The 21,905-nt window shown below is 38.3% G+C and overlaps 1 protein-coding gene across 3 annotated transcripts in view; it reads right to left on the bottom strand.

Annotated features, from left to right (window-relative positions):
• TBCD (tubulin folding cofactor D) overlaps positions 1–21,905 on the bottom strand; it is a 183,534-nt gene that overhangs the window by 17,318 nt on the left and 144,311 nt on the right. For all 3 annotated transcript variants that reach the window (XM_088133455.1, XM_088133453.1, XM_088133454.1), the window contains exons 28-33: positions 20,383–20,498; positions 16,164–16,252; positions 13,653–13,793; positions 8,038–8,121; positions 7,381–7,539; positions 6,692–6,830 (exon numbers count right to left, since the gene is read on the bottom strand). In XM_088133455.1, the coding sequence (XP_087989581.1) occupies positions 6,692–6,830; positions 7,381–7,539; positions 8,038–8,121; positions 13,653–13,793; positions 16,164–16,252; positions 20,383–20,498 (728 nt within the window). The remainder of the gene's footprint in view (positions 1–6,691; positions 6,831–7,380; positions 7,540–8,037; positions 8,122–13,652; positions 13,794–16,163; positions 16,253–20,382; positions 20,499–21,905) is intronic.

Here is a 21,905-nt window from a genome sequence, read left to right as displayed (position 1 = left end):
CTGCCAATGTCACATTTTTCCTGAGAATGAGAAAGAGGTGAATAAAGTGAAGGGAGAGGTACCCCATGAATTAAAGAGGAATTAAACTAGAAGGAAATGGCTGGATTTGAGCTGGAAACACACTTAAGTGAAGAAATATGTATCTGAGGAAAAGATCGAGGGACTCCAATCTGAATCATATCTAGCCAAGGGCATGGAAAAAAATCTTCTGTATTATAACAAGTTTAAAAAACAGATAACTGTAGACTAGGAGAGAAAAGTTACTTCTTAAAAAACAGGTTGCCAAGGCTAAGTGGGAAAAGCACCCATCTGGAGTTCTGGGGAATTAGAACAGTAGCCTTCAATATACCCATGTAATCCTGCAAAGATAACAATACATGGCCAATCTATCTCTCTGTTCAGATACTTCCTTTCTGAACACAATGGGAAGATATCTTTCAATGAAAAATTTTATACTTCCCAAATGTAGAACCTTTTCTTAAGTATAACAAAATCCAGATTTAGGAAGCTTTTTTTCAATTTTCAAACTGGATTTCTAGACTCAAGAAAACTCTTGGTCCTACCAAGAGTATCTCCTTCTGAAAGGGAATACAGGAGCAGAAATAGAATAGAATTTGATCTAAGAAACTCCCCCCAAAAAAGTTGTGAGATGAGATAACTGGCTGTTTTCTTTAGATGTAAAACGTACATATTAGGACTGCCACCCCTCTGAATAATTATCTGAAAACCTTGAGGTTTTTGTCCTGTTTTAATATTCTAACCAGCAATGCATCTGACCCATCTTCTGTCTGATACACCTTCTCAAACAAGATTTCACCATAATGTCTAGAAGATAAAAAGATAACTATTCAAATAATTTTGATGCCTCTTTGTAGAGGCATACTTAGTTGCAGCCTGGCTATTAATAAAGCATTCTTATTTTAAAGGGCATATCTCAGTGTCATCTTGATTTGACTGAAACTGCAGTTAATTGATATTCTGTACTTCTTCCAATAAGACAGATGTTTTGAGGATCAGCTCCCCAGCTGAATAAAGAAACTGCCTAGAAAACTTGGATTGCTTCAGGCTCATCCTTGTTGGCAGGCAAAATAGTTTAGCCTCCACCTTCCAGATTTGTAAAACAGCTGACTACAGAAAGGAAAACAGAATGCAACCTGGACTGAAGGAGGTAGACTATACTATCAAAAACTAAGAATTGGCAAGGTATTGTCATACCCAGGAGCTTGATTAATTGCTAGAATGGGGGAAATGACTTAGCTGAATGGTGTTAATTAGATTACATCTAATTTCCACACCTAAAACAAGAAAAAAAAATATTGAGTGGGCTGGAAAAAATGCTTTTTCTTGTTGGCAATGAATTCATGAGGCATGAAGGTACATGGAATGTTCATTATGCTGTAGAAGCATAATGGCTTTACTGATGTCCATATCATTATAAAGTCTGCATAAGATGAGGGAAAAGAACCCTGAAGAATCAGGAGATTACTGATGCCAAACCTGAAATTCAAGGTTGGATCTGTAATAACAACAACAATAAGAACAATAATTTATATTGTACTCAGAAACTAGGTACAGACCAGAAACAAAGGAGTATCAATGAATTAAAATACACAAAATTACAAAATGGACGTTACAAACCTAGGCAGCAGCTCTAATTCTAAAGAAATAGGGAAATAACAAACAAGTATTTACAATAAAAAGGTAGATATACAATAGAGAGAGAGTCAGTTTGGTGTAGTGGTTAAGGCAGCAGGCTAGGAACCAAGAGACTGTGACTTCTAGTCCTGCGTTAGGCACAAAACCAGTGGGGTGACTTTGGCCCAGCCACTCTCTCTCTCTCTCTGACCTAAGAAAAAGCCCATGGTGAACCCACTTCTGAAAATCTTGCCAAGAAAACTTCAGAAACTAGTCCAGGCAGTCGCTAGGAGTCAACACTGATTCAAAGGCTTAAATTAAACAATATGCAATATAAAAGCAGTAGCAATAATAATAAAAAATAAATTAAAATTTGAAAGGAAGAATTTGAGGGAAGAATTTGAACTCACAATTCTGCAACTTTATAAAGCCAGCCATTCACATCACTGGGCTCCAAAGTGTAGTCAGCAGAATAAAGCTTATTTATTAACCTAAAATTTATTAGGTCACTTGAAAACATAGTGGGAGATTCTGACAGGAAGTCTAATTTTGGCTCCCACCAAAAACAGCATTTTTGCTGAATTAGCTTCTTCCTCTTAATTGCACAATTCTGACAGGCGTTGACAGCAGCATAAGGAAAGCTTCTAAAAGAAAGGTCTCCCATTCCTCCCATGCCACCTCTGGCTATACAGATAGGAGCTGTTCAAGCCCCTGAGGCTTTTGGCCTACGTCCCTCACCAGTGCTCTGAGAATGTGGGAGGGTGCTGGCTGTTGGCTCCAAGACCCTGCTTTCTCAGTCAGCTTCATTTTCCATAGCAATGGATGGTAAGTGGGAGCCCTTCATATTTCTATCTCTCTCCTATCTGGTGGGAAAGAGGAGGTGTTGGTTGGGAAGGCCCACTGTCAAGAGTAGGAATATCTGAAGTGCATGTTGCGGTTACTAGCTTGCAGTTGGCTTTCCCCTGCTTCACTGATTTAAAATTCTTTTTGCGGCAAACATTCTGCTTTCGTAGTGCAAGGAATTAAAGAAAAGTGAGTCAATAAATGGTCATTTAGAAAAGGAAGAGAAAGTTTTCAATCTTTAGACCGAGGTCGGCCTTGGAGGAATAGGCCAACTTCCTCTTGTTTTGATATCTATGTGTGAAAACTGAAGTACCCTTGGACTGGGAGACATTTTACACTCTGTTTTTTCTCCCAGGCCATGACTCCCATTAAAACTCTTCCAGAACAGTGATATCCAGTCCCATTCTCGAGGGAGATGAGAGAGTAATCAGATGGTGTGGAGTACTTAAGAAGCACCTCTTGCTTTACAGTAAGCTTGTTCTCAGCGCCCTCCCTCCTCTCTTCTCCTGTTATCAGAGGTCTATCAATGCTGCTGGAGTCTAAACAGGGCACCTCACATTCCCCTCCCTGTTGTGTGGATAAGAAGAACAAGCTGGGAAAGTACACTGGTGACAAGAAAGGGCACATTTGGAGACATTAGGGAAGGCCCTTTATTTATGTTATCATTCTGTTATTGTGCCTCTGCCACAGTGGTTTTCACAGTGGTAGTGTGAATCACCCAACAATGCCATGCCCAACTTCAACTATTTGTGGCCCTGACCAAATTAAAAGAGTAGCAAGACAGAAAGGGGGAGAGAAATGCTTTTTACATCCCCTACAGCTTTTCCTCCTGGTCAGAGGAGAAGGTAGAGGGAGTAGAGAGAATTAATGTAGGAGAAAATTTTGAGAAGACTGAGCTCTTAAAGAAGTCCAGTTTCTCCTGGATTGATCTACTTGCCTTCCTGTCCCTCCTTCCTATCCCAAGAATTAAAAACAGGAACTGGTCACTGTCTGCTCCATTTAGTGCCATCCCAAAGTAATGAACGTTCTTTGTGAGACTCAGGAGAAAAGACATTTTAATTTCAGTTATACGCTGATCATTAAGGATGTGCAAACCATTCTGTGTGAGGAACAGCTGATTTGGGGTGGTATGTCCCCCAACTGAAATATGTGTGATTCAGGTGCTTTGGTCTTTGTGTGGAATATGTTTTGATCCAGTGGATATATAAATTTTTGTGCACTACAGCACCACACTGTTTCTAGATTATAAGTAGTCCCCAGTTACAGACGACCCATAGTTAAGAATGGAGCCTACTGTAACAAAATTTGAGTTAAATACATAATGGTTTGAATTCATTACACAACACTACTTATACAGTATTATATAATAATACTGTTTCAGCTTACAGACACATTTGACTTAAGGACAGACCCTGAGAACAGAACTCGTTCTTAAATTGGGGATTACCTGTATTTCAAATGCTAATACTGTCCTAAAGTTGTACATTACAATCTTGCTTGAGTCAAACTTGATTCCTAGTGACAAGGATGTGACCATTGAGATCAGCCAAGTTTGGTTAGGTGCTGCCTCAAATAACTAAAATAAATTCCAAAGGATTCCAAAAAATTGTTTTAAAAATCTTGCTGGAAACCAAAGCCCCACAATAAAGCTTAGAGAGAGAGAACATGCTATAAATGTATTATTTCAATAAATACAATAGTAGCCTTTTTTTGTATGGAGGCTAAGCTAGAATCTGAGCAAATCAGTCACATGCTGATATCATTAAAACCAACAAAAGACTTACTAACAAATAGCTCCCACTGATCTTAGTGACCTAAATTATAATAATTTGCTATAGATCCAACCCACTGAACTTTGTAATACATTTTCTACTCCTGACAGGGGTTTTGTATGTTTGTTTTTTGGCTATCCCTTTATCTTTGAAATATCTTTAAACGTTTATCTATAAATGTAACAAGCAAAGAGGCCAACTTGAATCCAGAGGTCCTTTGTTAATATGCTGATGCTGAGTGCCATATTAAAACAATGAAGCAAATGTTCTCAATTGGAAACTGCTATTTATTGACTGATGCATATATAAATAGGACACTGTATTATACCTTAATGTAAATTCAGGATTCCAGAAAAGAACTCATGAAATGCTAATAATTTTTTCATTACCTCTTTATCATGTCCTACATATCTGATATAATTTGTGCACCTATTTTGATATTTTTTTAAATAGCTGCAGCAATAGCTGATACTCAGTTTTAAATCTCTACCCCAGGCCGCCTGAGTGATGCTGTGGAGGTTCTGTTTCAGTGCATGTGGGGACCTGGATGGGGCACAACAGGCTTCAGCTCAACCCAAGCAAGACTGAGTGGCTCTGGCTTTTTGGACCTCCTAGTTCTAGGGACCCTCCATCTTTGTTTCTGGATGTCCTCCTAGACTTGTGACTCCTGCTCAAAGAGCAGGCGGCAGCTGTGGCTAGGAGAGCCTTTGCGCAACTTCATTCTTGGACTGGGGGCCCTCCTCACAGTCACTCCTGCCCTTGGGAGCTCCAGACTGGACTACTGCAATGTGTTTTACATGGGGCTGCCCTTGAAGACTATTTAGAAGCTTCAACTGCTGCATTGGCTTCTGGTGTGCTTCTGGGTGTAATTCAAGGTGCTGGTTATCACCCCTAAAGCCCTTCATGTCTTGGGACCGGGTTAATTATGGAACTGTCTCTCCCCAATTGTCTCTACCCATTCTACCTGATCTGGCAGGAGGGACATGCTCTGGGTACTGTTGGCTAAGGAGTGTCGTCTGGCAGGGCCCAGAAGGAGAGCCTTTTCTGCCGTGGCACCCGCCCTTTGGAACATCATCTGCTCTGAAATTAGATTGGCCCTGTCCCTACTGGCCTTTTGTAAGGCCTTGAAAACTTGGCTTTGTGCTTGAACCTGGGGCCTTGGGCATGGGATAGAGCCCATCTCCTGGCTGTGTGGATGACTCGTTGGATAATGCTATGTGTTTTATTTGTATATTGTACATTTTATGTATTTTATTGTAATCCCCTAAAGTCATGTAAAGGTGAGATGGGTGGCTATATAAATCAAATGAATGAATGAATATGTTTACCTGTATCTGCAAATTGCCTTTATTTTAATATTTTAAATGAATTAAAAGGTATGGATTTGTGATGTGCAGTTCAAATCCCATCCCTGGCTTTTTGTCGTCTTGTAAATCAGTGAAGGTTGCTTTAAAACATATTTCTTTTGATTGAAGGTTAATATAACTGAAAATCAAGTATATTGTACACCTCAGGGAATAATAAAGGTTGGTTGCAATTACCTTGCTTTGAAAAAGCAGTTCAAGAACTGGAATATTAACTTACATGCATTGGTCATAGTACTGCCATATTTTGTGCTAAAATTCATAGATTATAAACCAATTGCTAAACTGAGGATGCACATCTTCTTCTTGGCTATATTCCCAGTATTTGAAATCAAAAATAGCAGAAGCTTCATGCACAGGGAAAAGCCAAAAGATGATTATATAACACTGGGAAGGGGGGGAAAAATCACACCTGAATTACAACAATAGATTGCTATGCATTGTTTATCAACATTTGAATTAGTCCTTTTCCCACAAAGAGCAAGCAAGAGGACTTTTGAGCAATTTGTCATTTTTAAAAAATTGTTTTGTTTATAATAGAGATTTCCAAGTCCTTTTTTCCTGTTTCCCCCCCCCCCCAATTATATACCACATTCTTAGCATAGATATGTTTTATGGTTTGTTTGATATAAAAATATTTTTTAAGTACTAAAGAAGCACTTTGTGCTATGAGAGGCTGATTCATCTAAATTGTTGCCCAGGCAGGACAGAATCACATGGCCTCACAGGAAAGAAGGGGGAAAAAAGCCAGAGGTACAATGTGTGTGTTTGTGTGCGTGTGTATTTTTTTCCAAATGGTTTCAAGTTTCTCTTATTATTACTGAAGAGTGTGGCACTTCAGAATGAAAAAGAGGTCTGTAAGCAAAGTGGTAAGACCACTTCAATCATATTAAATCATAATAGATTACTACATCCTACATATTCATATTTGTATTAATAAACCTATATTCCTAATTATCAACAACTTGCTTCCAGAAATTGGAAGCCAACTATATTAACTCTTAAGTAATATTTTTAAAATATTCCTTTCGCATATTAAGTGATAAAACTGTTTCAAATAAGTTTTTATTCACTTACTGTTGATTCAGTTAAGCCACCAATTGATACAGTCAGACCTGTCAGAACGTGGTAGCGATAGGATGCTAATCCCAAAAGCTGTGTGACTCTGGGGAAGGCCTGTGATGGAGCATTCCAGTTGAAAGTTACTGCCTCTGACCTGTGAAAAACATTGAAAAGAAAGTAGGTCACACAAACGTAACAATCTGGTATGGTCCTTTTTTTTACCTAAATACTGAAAATCTTGGATGATAAAATTAGGAAACTATTTTTGCCATTCAATAGAATGTATTTTAAACTGTACAATATTCTATTACTTCACTATCTCAGGACATTTCTTTAAATGTATAACTAAAATTAATACATTGATGATTTTCGCTATAGTACAAGACAAATCATGCTTTGAGTTGCAAAATAATCTGGATGGGGCAGTTCCACTGAAGTCTGAATACCATCCCTCATACAAATGAGCATTTTAAACCCTTCCTTGGAGGGAGCTAGGGAGGGATGTGGAACAGCAGGAGAGCAGTGGAGAAAGATTTAAATGCTAATATCTCTGCTTCTGACCACACCCACTTGAGGTAGTTTGTCTTTTCAAAACAGGCTTCCAGTCTACTGTTACAGATATTTGCCTATAACCACGACTTAAATAGATGGATTTATTTTCACATGTATGCCCAAAGGTTTCTTATCCATTCAAGGCTGATTACCTTGGAAATATCCTCTCCAAGTCTTCCCGATGGGGTATGTGTGGGACTGGAGGATTATCAAAGTAAAGAAGCATGAGGAACACAGACCCTGCATGAGCTCGAAATCGGTCAATTTTTTCAGCTGACTGTTGAGCCACAGAGCACATAATCCGCTTGGAACTGAAATTTAAAACACCATTTACAAGAAAAACCCACATCATCCATTGAGAGTTTCTTGCTTTGCCCTGAATAACACTCCCCCCACCAATGCCTCTCCCCTTATAATATTTCAGATTCCCTGCTAAGAAATCTTTCCAGAAAGGAAACAAGAACAGCTGTAAAAAAGCAGTATCCTTATTTTGTCACAAGGCTGAGAAACAACCCATTGGGATGATGGGATCACAGGTCTTATAGTAGTTGTAGTGGGTAAGATTTGGAATAGGAAGACCCAAGCTTAAATGGGTAACTGAGCATCACTGCTTCCCAGTTCAACCTCTTTGAGAAGTTAAAATCTGCATTCCTTGAGCCCAGACAGAAGCAAGACAGGATCTGCTTAGATCTTTCATTAACAGTAGTGATGGCAATCAGTCAGAGTGACTCTGGCACAAGTCTTTTCCAGAAAAGTCTGATTACTTAACCATGCAGAAGGCTGACATAAAACGTTTGCGAAGTACATACACATTTGCATCAATTAAGGCTGGCTCAGTCCTTGCTAACAACAGGGTTATTTCCATCAAACTCGTCATAGCAGCTTCTCTCACCCTGTTGAAGTAAGCATCCAGACATAATTTGATAATGTTAATTTCTAGCAAGCTTCATATAAATTTATAAATCCACAATGCTTCTGTGATCAGAATAAAATGCTTTAGTCATGCACATACTCAAGTAATGGCTCCAAGATGTTTTTGTCTGGGGAGGTTGAGGACTGAAGCAAAGCAAACCAGAGTCAATCAGGCACACAAATTTTGCAACCAAACCTCTAGGGTACATTCTACTTGCTATATCTCTATTAATGTTCACCTAATTTATTCTAACTCTAGGGACCAATTTTCAAAGAACTTGTGTGTGTGTGTGTGTGTGTGTGTGTATGTACATATGTGTATATATGTACACACACACTAATAAAAGGCAGGTAAGATACAGAGTTTAAAAATAAGCAATAAGTGAAGAAAGACAGAGTTAAAGCAGACGCAAGAAAACTTGAGTTGCTTTCCAGTCAGTAGAATGCTAGGTACACAGGAAAACTGCTGATTTCTTGTTTAGAGAAGAACATAGGGATTCACACTGATTTATACTACCACGTGCAACTGGGCAACGAGATTCTCAGGTCCTAAAATATCGCTTACCCCAACCTTAAAGTTCAAGCATACAGTCTTTACTATCGTTGGTCATCTTTATTAATTATGGAGTTTCAAAGGCACAAAATATAGCCAGCTCTGATTTTGTTTTTTTTCCCTAGAGCTTCCGAAGCACATCTGAAATTTGATGTCACATCACTAATTCTGGTGCTGTTATGTTTTGCTTTTTAAAACTTCCCCAAATAGGTGTGTGAAGTATCTTTCATCCCAACTTCCAAAAGGCAGGGCAAGAATTTCAACTCCACCTATTTGGTGACACTGCTTCACCATCATGCTTCCTGCTGCATTTGCCCTATTGTATAGGGCTGAGGTACTGGCCACAGCTCCTACTAGAGAAAGATTTTTTGGCAGACTTAACCACAATGCATTAGACCTTTCTACAGGTAAACTAGAACTTTGTGCTAGTCTGTAGTACAGGGTCAGTGCACAGAAATCACATCTCACCTGCTCTGAAACCACTCTGTTATTTTTTAATAAATATATAGGTTTAATGTAACTAAATGTAGTAAATTTGTGATCAGGTCTTTACTTAGTCATTTTTATCTTGCTTTTCAGACAAGTAGGAAACAGCAATTTAAAAGAAGGAAACAGGCCCTGCCATCAGCACACATTCTACATGACAAGACACAGAATAAGGAATGGAGGGAAAAGAGAACAGTTCATTAGGGACAGAAAGAACTGGAAAGCAACATACTGGCATTTACATGCAGTTAAGTCTGGGACGATTATATCTTCCTGTGAAATGCTCACTGCAACATCAGTCTGTGGTACTTGTTCCTTTGAACAATTGATGGGAGGAACAAGGATCATAACTGTCACTGACTTATGAAACAAGAATGTACTGCATTCAGCCATTCTAGATGTGGAGTAACTAACAATTAGGACCACCATATGTGGGCTGCAACATTCAGACAACCATTAGATGGAAGAAAAGGTAAAGAAAAGTTTAATACACTGCTGCCATTTAGCAGTCATCCAGATGTTTGCAGTCCAGTTATGATATCCTTATGTCTACTGGAGCTAGGTTGTTCTGGCAAGGGAAAACAAAGCAAGCTCTTTCCACCTGCCCCTTCTTTGCTGAAATAGAGTACCAACGAGTGTTTTCCTTGCCATAAGGTTGTTCCTGCGAGTAATGATCAGGTATCATAGCCCTACATAACCTGAGCTTTTCTCTAGGTGTTCCTACCATCTGAAGCGTGAAGAGAATGACCAGTGTTTTTAAATAGTAGATTCCCATTTCTGGAATACTTAGTGGGTACACTTGTTACTATGTTCAGCCACCTGGAAAAAGCATTTTGTTTCCCAGATTTCTAAAATTGAGAATGCTAACATTTTTATTTTTGTCAAATGTATCTATTTGAACAGATTATTATAGATCTAGTTCTTACATTAATTTGTATGCTTTTTTATAATTTGTACTGCACTTTTAAAATTTCTTAATGCTTTATTAGCTATCCCAAGAATTTAGGTTGAAAGGGCAAAATATATACTTATTCATTCTGCGAGCTTGGTGGCCCTTATGGATAGGACTATAGGGCTGTATAATGCTTCAAAAATGATTCAAAGGAAACACTTTGGACCTTGCACAAGTGCAACACTTTCCTGCAAATATTTAAGGCTGTCATGTCCTTTTTTCAGACTTTCATAAAATCTGAAAAAAGACACAGCTCTTTTAATGAATAGCAGAGATGTGCTGTGCTCAGACAAGGTCCAAAGCACTTCTTCCCAATAATTTTCAAAGCATGTATTGTCCTAGTTGAATCATTTTATAGCATTTTTTAGATTTTCTTTTTCTTCCATCAGAGGAACATCTATTTTTTGCTGAGTTAGGGAGGAGTTTGAGACCAATCAGTTATTTTTAGATGACCCTGCTTCTTCCAGACCCTGCTTCTTCCAAATGGATACACACTCACTCTGTTAAATTAATGATGCATCTGAGAGCCAATCTCATTTGCATGCTCAAAACCTATATAACCTCATATGGGAAAAAGTGTTTTTCACATATTCTAGGGTTTATGTTATTTATGGGAAATGATCAATAGCCCAAACAAGAGATCAGTGCAACCAATCAAATGTATTAATATAATCTCTGTATATCCTTCCTATCAAATGACAGGCATTAAAATATTCCAACAACAATTATTACAGGCTGTCCAAAGTGTTCCCAGCTATGAATAATAGTAGCCAAATTGTCATTAACTAGGAAAAATCACAGCTGCAGGACTATATTGTTATATTAATCATCAGTCCTTCTCCGCATGCTATTTTTCTGCAGTGAAATAGGACATCAAGAGCAAAAGTACACCTTCGAGCAAATCTAAAAAGGTTCCCTTGCTTATCTAAATCAAATGAGAGAAGGCATCTTCTTCAGAAGAAATCCTTCTCAAGGGCTCAGACAAAATCTAGGTGAAGATTTGGTTGCTTCTTCATGCAGATTAACCTCCTATGTATTCAAAGTCTGGCATTAGCTGGTTTTACTTCTGGGTATTCAGTGACTATTTAAAGGTAATTCTAATCTGTTTTAGTACCAGCGAGAACAGTCAAAATGGATTATTCCAGATAATGAAAGACACAGAAAAGACAGCAAAAGTACACTCAGAAATATGTACTGAAGAACCAAAAAAAGGTGCATTTGAACAGTGAATGTATGCATTTTTCTGCAAAATGACCTAGTGAACACGTCATTTGAACTGCTGTTACACTGGCAGTTTTATAGCTTATTCCAAAGAAATCTAACTATATCACAACACAGTAAAATATGTTATGTATTTTCTATTTTTCTGATGGAAAATTTAAAATAATGGATGAATATGTAAATGAGAATTAGCCTACTAGATTTCTGTGTCTATCTCCCTTCACATGCATGCACACGTGTGCACACTCATACACCCACACAGAGAACAATTAGGTAATTTTTAATCAAAGAGCACTTTTTCTTTTTTTCACACAGCATCTTACTATTAAGGTTTTTTATATTTAACACCTGTAGACAGAATTTGGACAAGTCCCAGCAAACAATCTGTCAAAAGGATTGTTAAGTTTGCATATGGAAAATACAGTTTGTTAGCTTTCCCACGAATCCTTTTAAAAAAATCAAAACTTCATGTACATTCCTATATCTTTTGGACTTTTTTTTACCAGAGCAGACACCTCAGAAAGCATTTCCCAAGGGTACCCACACACTCAGTTTCCCCTTCCAACCCTCTGTGTACCTAACATTGTGACTCCTACAAAAATTCTGGCGCTTAAATATGAAGCTTTGAGCTAATGGGGTTTGACTATCTGGTCAGAGGTAAAAAATATATTATTTAGCATATAAACAAAAATGCTAACTCTGAAACATTCAAATTCAATATTTCATTCCTGAGGGTTAAGCATAAATTCTAGGATAAAAATGGATACAAATTTGTGAATCCATGACTGGAATTTCTGTTATATTTTCCCCCAAAAGTTAAATATAACTTTCTGGAAAGGGACGGAGAGAAAATATTCTTTTTCTGCTAACTCCACATTCTTACTTAATACTACCCTTCTACCTACACCTAATGTCTGTAGGTTTTTCCTTTCTGGTCAAATAGTACCAGAAGGTAACATTGACAGTAGTAAGCTATAACTGCCCTAATATGATTTGGGCCCCCAAAACTAAACATATATTTAAAAAAATAAGCAAAAAATGAAATCTAAGTATGAATTTTTCCACCACCACCAAGTCTCCAATCACTCATTGCATGTTTATGCTATGCTATCTTTGAATTGAGTTACATTCTGAAGCTACAAATTACATGCTAAATTCTTTCTCCACTCTTTTGCAGAAGATTTCTTTAGCATGTAAGTATGAAATATGTTCAGAAAGATTTTTTTTATAGACTGGCTTAAAGATGCATGTACCAAATTTAAAAGAAACAACTGTTCAGATATTTTATTTTGTGCTTCAATGAAAAGTTCCAGTGTACAAAACCTATTTGTTTCATTTTAAAACTCCTTAATTTAAAAATTCTGGCTCTCTATAACTTAACAATAAAAATAATACACTGTCTCCTTCAAGTTGAGCTCAACCTTTGGTGATTTCCTGGCCACATCCAAGTAGTTTTCTTGGCAGCACTATAGAAATGGTTTGCCACTGCCTTCTTTCGGGTTATAATTTTGATTTCCCAAGCTAGCCTATAGCCTTGGAGCCTCCCATCAAAGCACTGACCAGGCCTGACCTTGCTTAGTTTTGTGCAACCAGGCAAAGTTGTGCAATTTAATAATAGAAAAATTCAAATTTTCATGTAAAACAAATTAACTTTTTGTTAAGCTTTGAGGACAAATGGTTACACATTCATGTTCTTTATTTATGTCAAAATAAAACTTTGTGGTTTGTAGATAATAGAGATAATGAAAAGCAGTTGCTCTTTAAAATAATGTCTGCAAAATGTGGCTTGTAGGTGGGAACAACATAAGAGAAGGAGACTCCAACTCTTGATACAACTACACCCTCTGCTGTTTAATCACCATAATGGAGTATCAGAACAGCCAATCTGTTCTTTCAGAGTGAAATAAAACTAAGGAAAATTTTGAATCAAACTAAAATAAGTGACAATTAAACATAAAAGTTTGGAAGGTTTCTCACCCATGGAAGAAAGCCTCAAAAGTAAGTAACAGCCTTAGCAAGATGCCACAGTTTCACATTTTAATTTAGTATGTTACATCTTTAACAAAAGCCCTTATACTGACCCAAGAGAAATTCTGCTAAACAATTGCTCTGAAATCTGTAGTTTGTCTTTATTTTTACAGAGCTTAATTACACCTCCATAAATGAGCAGGGACATTCCAATACGGCAATGTCCCTGCTCAATTTAACTATATTACTTTTTCATGCACACACACATTGGATCCTTCCTCTGAATCTATCATTTTTGCTTTGCATTACAGAACCAAGAGCAAACATCTTACCATGCTCCAACATCACCTCGACTGTCTGTTGTGTAATCATTCAGACCATCCAACAATACGTTGTATATCTGTGTAACATTACTTTTACACACAAATTCATTTGGTGAACCTTCTCCATTCACCCCTACTGTCAAGCAAACTCTAAAGGAAGAAGGAAGGAAAGAAAGAAGAAAGATGACTAATATAACCATATAATGTTAAGAAATGTAGCATTTGTTCATTAACAAATCTCTGCTTAACCCAATAAACAAATAAATATCTCAATACCATCTACTAATCAAAATGAGTAAGTAATGTACCTTACTTGATATTACAAAAGTTTGTGTTACTGGAAAGTCAAGTCTATACGTATCTAGAATTGGTTTTGATATTATATCCTTGTTATGTAGAATTAACTATAGATTGGGGAGGGGAAGGCATACTATTCATCTGATTTTAATATTCTCCTAGCAAAGGTTTTCTCATGCCTAAGGATACAGAGAAAGACCAGAGGAAATCCAAGAGGAATTATTCTATGAGCAATTCAGCTTCCTCCTGAGTGACTAGTTGTTCAGACAGTGTCAGATCTTTTACATACAAAGGTGATGTCTTACTATTCCCTTATGTCTTATGATATCTAATGGGTTAAAAGTTATAATACATACAGTACTCTTGCCATTTGCAGTGGATATTTAACAAAGCAACAAGCCATTCCTTCTGCTAACAAGTTGTCACTGGAAGCAAAGCAAGGAGTGCTGGAGAAAATCCCACTGGCAAAGTTTATGGCTTGTTTAAGATGCCTGATTTTCATCGTCATTCCTTACGTGTCATGTTACGGAGCCTGCTTTCATGATACAGGGCTGTCCTGCACATTACAGAATTCATTCTAGTCTATACCAGGGTTTCCCAAACTGCGAGGGGTACCTCCCTTGGGGGGATGCAGACAGAATTCAGGGGAGGTGTGAAGAACCTTTTAGTTGTACATTGTTACAATAAAGTTACCTTTCTCAAGGTTTCATTGTATTGTGTTCATTGTTCATTTGTGTTCATTTTGGTGTTAGAATGTAACTAAAGAACATACTTTAGTTACATTCTATCTTGTTTTCAGATTTAATGCCTTAAAAATTGTGACAACTACATAGTTAAATTGGGAAAAATGGTTAAAGCCCACATATTTATGGTAGATACTTGTGCAGGACAGCTACCTGGCATCTTAAACAAATGATAAACATAAGAATGTCTTGAAATGAATTACCAACATGAATCTTTAAGTGCTCATATTTTCAGAAGTAAATGTAAAAGAAATGTCTGGATAATGAGCTGAAATTACAATGAAAATTATATTTTTATTATGAAATTGATCTTTCTTGGATTTCTACAATTTAAACTACTAAAAGCACTATATTTCTGATGGAGAGATTATTACTCAAATACAATTTATTTAGCCTGTTTATTTTTGATGAAATAGTACAGACCTGCTCACATAAAAATTATTGCTTCATAAAGCCTGGTTAATATTTTTATAGATTTCAAAATAGACTTGAGGATACAGAATTTACCATTAATAGCACCATTGCTTCTCTTCAAAATTATAACCTTATGAAGATACTTGTCTTCATAAGTTCCCCTGAAAATATTAATAATAGGGACATATAAACTGTTCCATTCATGGAACCAGGTAGTCAGTGGCCTAATTAAAGCATGAGTGTTTTGGATGTTTGGGTTTGTACAGAATGGAATGAGGCTGCCCTGGGTAGAAGTGGTCTGGGATAGCAAAAGCAGGAAAGAGTTAAGGATACTGGCAGCAGCTGGGGACAACAAAGGACAAAAGAGAAAGAAAGGGGCAGTGGGAAGGGCTAGTGGAAGGGGCTAGAGAGATAGGCAGAACTGGGAGCCTGTTCTTCACTTCAGAGTCGATCACAGTTAAGGAGCTGGCACACAGTCCACTGACAGCAGCTGAGGGAGGGAGAGAAGGGAAGGTCCATGGGGAAGATCAGGGGCAGTGAGCCAGCTGAATATCCTATGCTGGGACCAAAACAGCAGTGGAAGAAATGGCATTGGAAATATTGGGGGCAGGTGAGCCTGTGGGAGGTGCTGTACTGAGAAAACAGTAGTGGCAATGTCTGTGGCTGAGGAGAGGGAAGGAGGGAAAATGCAGGGAGGAACGGGAGGAGGTGGGCCAGCAAGATATTCTGCACTGGGAGCTGCTGAAGGGAGGAAGGGGCAACATGCACTGGCCTTGCCTTACTTATTCCATAAAAATCACTCCAAATCTCTCTGGATTTTATGTAATTTAAAGTCCAGAGCAACAAAAATGTTCCAGTTTCTTCTATTATTTCTACAATTATTATGTTCTTATCATTCTTATTAAGTTTTGTTGAACCCCCCCCCAAAAAAAGACCATGGCAGGAGATATATTTATATATTTATTCATGTAAATACATTCATATAAATTCATAGCATTCATATTCTTAACTACACTCACCACCAAAATTAAATAAAAAGGTATGGGAAGCAAAAAGGTTTACATACTTTCCAACAGCTTTTAGGCCATCTCTTCTGGATTCAGCAAACCTCACACCTCCAGAAATCGAAGTGACTTTTTTCAAAGCTTCTAAAACCTCAAAGAATAAAAGGAAACCCAAACACTATACCAGTACTTGATTATGTTTCTCATAAAGTATTATGCAAAAACAAGGGAGATGAAGCAGCTACATTGAAGTGGATCACAGAGGAAAAGTGGTAGATACAAGAAGGAAGAAATGTAAATACGTAGTAATTTGGCATATTACACACAAAGTGGACTTTTCATGTGGTTTCTATTAAAGATGCGCATTAGATTCAGCCAGATATCAAGGCTGATTTTCATTTACCAGGGTGACAAGACAAGCCTAAACCTGTTCCACTTCAATTCTGCATCTCCATGAAGTTTGGCTTCCCTAAAGCTCCAGCACATTGCAAAAGATGTCTTAACAGCACTTGCACACATACGCACACATGTGCGCGCACATACCCACACACAGACAAGTCATTCAGGGAAAGAGCGAGGGAGGATTACTGGATTCAGTATCCAGCAAGCCTGCCATTGAATCAAAGTGATCTTAGTAATCAGGCCCCATTGGCTGCCTCTCTCAAAGGAACCTGAAAGAAAGAGAGTCTTATTTATGTTTTGCTCCACCTTGCTGCTGCCTAGCCTGTCCTTCTGAGTGACTGTACAATAATATTTTGTTATCTGTTTTGGCTGGTAGTCTTGGCCATATAATCTATTTTTTAAAAGTTAACCTTTTATTACCTCAACCTCAATCACTGGCAATCAGCTGCATTATGTTCAAGAATGGCATGATAATTCCTTACAAACAGCTTTTTTATGTGCAAAATCATATAACTAATCTATTTTAAACTACACATTGTTTTTCTCAAAAATCCATCACATTTTACCTTGAAACCTCCAAATTTCAGGATTTTCTATTGACAGTAATCATCACCATCATCGCCATTGTCACCATCATGTTTTTAAGCCATATTTATTTTATTTATTATTTATTATTAAACTTGTATGCCGCCCATCTCCCCCAACGGGTGACTCTGGGTGGCTCACAATAACAAAAAAGAACAAACACAGTGTTTGTCTGTGGACAATAACAAAAAAGAACAAACACAGTCCCTCCAACAGTGACTAAAATCCATAAATAATTAAAATACAAACATACATTTAAAATGTCCTAACCCTCCCCCCCCCGTATATTTTAGCGCTAAAACCTTCAAGATGCTGGGGGGGGGAGCCAAAACCCATCACCCCACCAGCCAGCTCCACAGGTGCGGGCCCCCATCCGGCCCCCAGGCCTTCTGGCAGAGCCAGGATTTAACCCCTTTTCTGAAGGCCATGAGGGAGGGGGCACACCAGACCTCGGGAGGCAAGATGTTCCATAGGGCAGGAGGCACAGTAGAAAAGGCCCTCTGCCTAGATCCCACCAATCGGAATTCCTTGACCGGTGGGGTCTGCAACCTGCCCCTTCTGCTGGACATATACCCTCAATTTCTATGAAATCTGATATGCTTCACCCATTTAGATCAGGATGCACTATCTGTACATTCTTTGAATCAATCCACCAGCCACATATGGGTAACTTATGCAGTTCTCTCTTTTCTTAAATGGCAGTGGTGGCTTCTCCTGTGAAACTGCCCTTGCAGAAAAAGTGACACTGAACTTCAACTGCCCAGCCTCCACATAGTGCTGAGCAACAGTGGGAACAGGAGCAGGCCGGTGATCCTACAGGAAATCCAATCTATATCCAGCAGCTCTCATGTGGACTACCTCACAGAGTACTGCCTCACACTCTGGCCTCACACTCACTACTGAACTTTTAGAAGGATCAGTATATGCACCATTTGTATCTTCCCATTGCTTCAGCCTGTACTATCTAGTGAATTCAATTAATAAGAAAGGACTCTACTTAAGACTTTTTGAACAGTGTAAATTATGGATTTTGGCTGTGTGTGCCAGAGGGCTAGTGTTGCAGGGACATAACTGTTTGGCTCCCTCCGCAGGGAGCTGATAGTAACTCTCCAGTTTTTCCGAACCACTTTGGCTTATAGTCACAGTCTGGGCATTTAGCATCCACAGTGAGAACAGTGGAGGTTGAGAGTGGTGGAACTGAGAGGTAGAGAGTGGAATAGGTGGTTGCGGGTAGAGGGTGGTGTGCCCGGCGGGGTGATTTAGGGCAGAGGGTGGTGTGTTTGTTTGCATGACTGATGTCAGATGAACTAACTGTTAGAGTGTAGGAATGCTGAGTGCTAAAGGAGAAGCATCCCAAAGACCTGATCAATTAACTAGAAAGAGTGCTACAATCTTGGAGTGTGAACTCAGGCCTTTTGTTCTGGGAGAGGATGGACAGGTGTTGGGGAGGCTGGTATGTCTGGGGGGATAAGGGATAAAAATATAAATCCTTTGTCATGCTCAGATCACTTTCTGTTAACCCTAGTTCTCTGCAATAACCCTTCACTGCAGGGAAGAAGGGCTTATTTGACTGGTCTGCTCCAGATACCTGTTGGACCTTGTTGGGTTTGAACAGGAACTTGAGGATATTCCTGAGGCACTGATGCATGGTTCATCTGAGGCCCTCATGACTGGCTGGGACAGAAGGGCAGGGGAGGGCAGGGGCATGGCGCCTTGGATCAAACTGCACCTTTGCAGCCTCTCCGTTGGTAAATCCCAGAGATCCCCAAGATGCCTAGAGTGCTACTGAAAGTAAACTAGAAGTAAATCTACTGAAACACAGGTAAGAGTTTTAAGATTACCTCATGGTGATAGAGTGGCAAAGCATAATTATTTTTCTGCTCTCATCCATCCACAGATAGCCATCCAGTGGCCTAGTTTAGAGTAACCCAAACCTCCTAAGAAGGGAGGAACCAGAGGAACATCTACAAGGCTGTGAAGACTAATGTAAACATCCCTCGAGGGAGAGAGTAGCACCTCCAGTTCTTAAAGAAACTGTGGACAATATTCTTCTCAATAAATCTTTCCTGGATAAACAAGAGTGAACTATTTTTGTCTGGTTTCCAACTTTCCTTTTTGGGGTAAGATTGTCAAGAAAGTGGCTATACAGCTACAGGCAGGTCTGGATGAAAACAGATTATCTGGATCTCTTCCAGTTGGGTTACACACTGAGATATAATACTCAGATAGCATTGATTAAACTTACAGATGACTTCTGGCAGGACCAGGATGGAGGTAGTACATCCACCCTAGCCATTCTTGAACTTGGATTCTCAGGTCCTGCTGGAACAGCAGGTGGCAGCCATGGTAGGGAGCCTTTGCACAAATCATCTTACCTGCCAATTGAGCCCATTCCTGGAGCAGGAGGCTCTACTCAAGGCTGTCCTTGAAAACCACCTGGGAGCTGCAAGTGATCCAATTACACAGTGGCATGAGTAATTATGGATAACCTTGGTGTGCCTATGTAACATCACTGCTTCATGAATAGCACTGGGTCCCTATAAACTTCCAGGACAATCAAGGTGCTATCTATAAAGCTTTTCATGGCACAGGACTGGGTACTTGCAAGACTATTTATCTCCAACTGCATCTGCTGAAACCGTGAGATCCAGCAGAGTATTCATGCTTTGGATCCCTTCTACAGAACAATGTGTTCTAGTAGGACCCAGGGATCAGGTTTTCTCTGTTGCAGCACATGCCCATGGAACATGATTCCCTTCAAAGATTTGGACAGTCCTGACCTGTCTGTTCTTCCACGTGGTCCTAATTTTTTTTTTTTTTTTTTGCTGAGCATTGGACCAGACCATGGAATGAGCCTGAAGAGAATGTAAGACCCTTGAATGAGATATGTGTTGGTTAGCCTTGGTTGCTTCTGTTATTACTGTTATTTTTGTTATTCAGTTATCCTGTTGTATTTTATGTTATGAAGGTTTATTTTATTTTATTTTATATTCCTTGCTTTCATGTTTCTTCAAATTGTCAGTTGCCCAAATTGGGTGGCCATATAAATCTAATAAATAAATAAGTGATTTCTAGATATCCAGATGTAAAAGTGAGGAGTTGTTGAGATTTCATTGTTAGTCTTAATTGCCAATGGAGACCAAAGAAAAAGTAGCAGAAATTTGATTATAGAAATCAAACACTGAAGACAATATTATCTATTTTATGTTTAACGAACCAATCATGTACCATTAAAATACATTTTTAAATACTTGAACATTTTTATTAAATATTCTAGCCTGCATCCTAGCTCACCTCCTGGAGTTTGCCTTTTAGAAGAAACTTCGGAAGGGCACCCAAGGCTAGTGAAAAACCACAGCGAATCATTTCCTCGTGGTTTTGAAGGCCTGAAATGTATTGCACCAGCAAATCTGGAAAACATAATACTCATTATGTAAGTAATTAAAACTCCAGAAACAATGGTTTACAGCATTAAAATAACCACTGATTATTCTTGAGGGATGGTGGTTGCTGAACAAACAATTGCAAATTTTGTTTATATAATATTCAGTATATAATGTACTACTGATATATTTGTACTGCCCAGAAATATTCAAAAGTTTTATTATGACAATGTTTTGATAGCAAAGCATGACAGTAAACTCCACAAGATGGCACAGGTCCATTTTTTCTTCAGTGACCTCATTTTATAACCTCATTGCAAGATATGTTCTAAAGCATTAATACTGAATCTGAAAATGGGGAAAACATTTTTAAAAAACACTGTCAGGAAAGCAATTCCAAGAATTCATATATATTTAAATTCTGTTGCCTTTGGGTAGCGTTCTTTTTGGAAAAAAAATATTCGTTTTTCATCCTCCAGGGCTTCCAGAGAGCCATTCAAAACCTGACTCTTTCACCAAGCCATGGGGGTAACATGAAGTGGTCTGTCCCCAACAGTAGTTTGGTATGGAATATGTGTACCATGTACTCTTTTGGTGTTTCTGTTTGCTTTTAGCTTTTATTTACTTGATGTTTTAATCATCACAATTATACCAAAGTAAGGCTTGACATATCTCGCTTTGCATGTAATGCGTCTATCTCATATATTGGTTTCACCTTTTGAGTTGCCTTACTGATATAAATGAACATTTGCATGATATTCTAATTTTTCGAGTTTCACCTGTATGTTTATACATTTTAAATGCACAAAAGTTTATATTTAAATACATATTTTAGTTTATGTTCTCACAAAACATACATTTATCCTAAAACGTGTATCTTAAACTTTATCAACTTTTTTGAGCACTGAAATGCTTTGCAAAATCAAAGGACTGCAAAATTAAAAGATAACCATGTTTTAATCCATGTTATTAGCCTAGAAATTACTGATCAGGTCAGTTCATGTCAAAATTTCCCCAAAATAAAATTCTTAAGCACCCCACCTCTGTTTTACTTATATGTTGGGGGAAATACATAAATAATTAAACTGACCAATGCCCATTTTAATTTCAAAAACAATCTTAAGACGTCAGTTAAAAAAAAAAGAGAGAACAGCAGAAAATTGATTAGAAGCCGCAGATATGTATGAGAGGGATCAACAGTGTCAAAATGGCAGGCTTAACAGGAGTGACTGAAGCTCAGACCCTTTTTACATGTGCATGATGCATGCAATGCATGTTAAAAAGGGGCAGGGCTTCAACCACCCAGTTGTGCCCATCATTTTGACACTGTTGACCCCTTTAAGGATGCTCCCGCCAGAAGCTACATTTTGATACTATCCAATCATAGCTCTGTTAATGTAAAAGTGGTAACAAATACAAAGTCTGCAGTATTAA

This window comes from Python bivittatus, unplaced genomic scaffold (genome assembly GCF_059951505.1).
Source record: "Python bivittatus isolate LINGU-HERP-01145 unplaced genomic scaffold, Pbiv_v1 ctg000080_np1212, whole genome shotgun sequence".
In the NCBI taxonomy this organism is placed as follows: domain Eukaryota; kingdom Metazoa; phylum Chordata; class Lepidosauria; order Squamata; family Pythonidae; genus Python; species Python bivittatus.
Note: the sequence above shows the minus strand (reverse complement) of the source record. Positions and strands in the feature narration are given on the sequence as shown.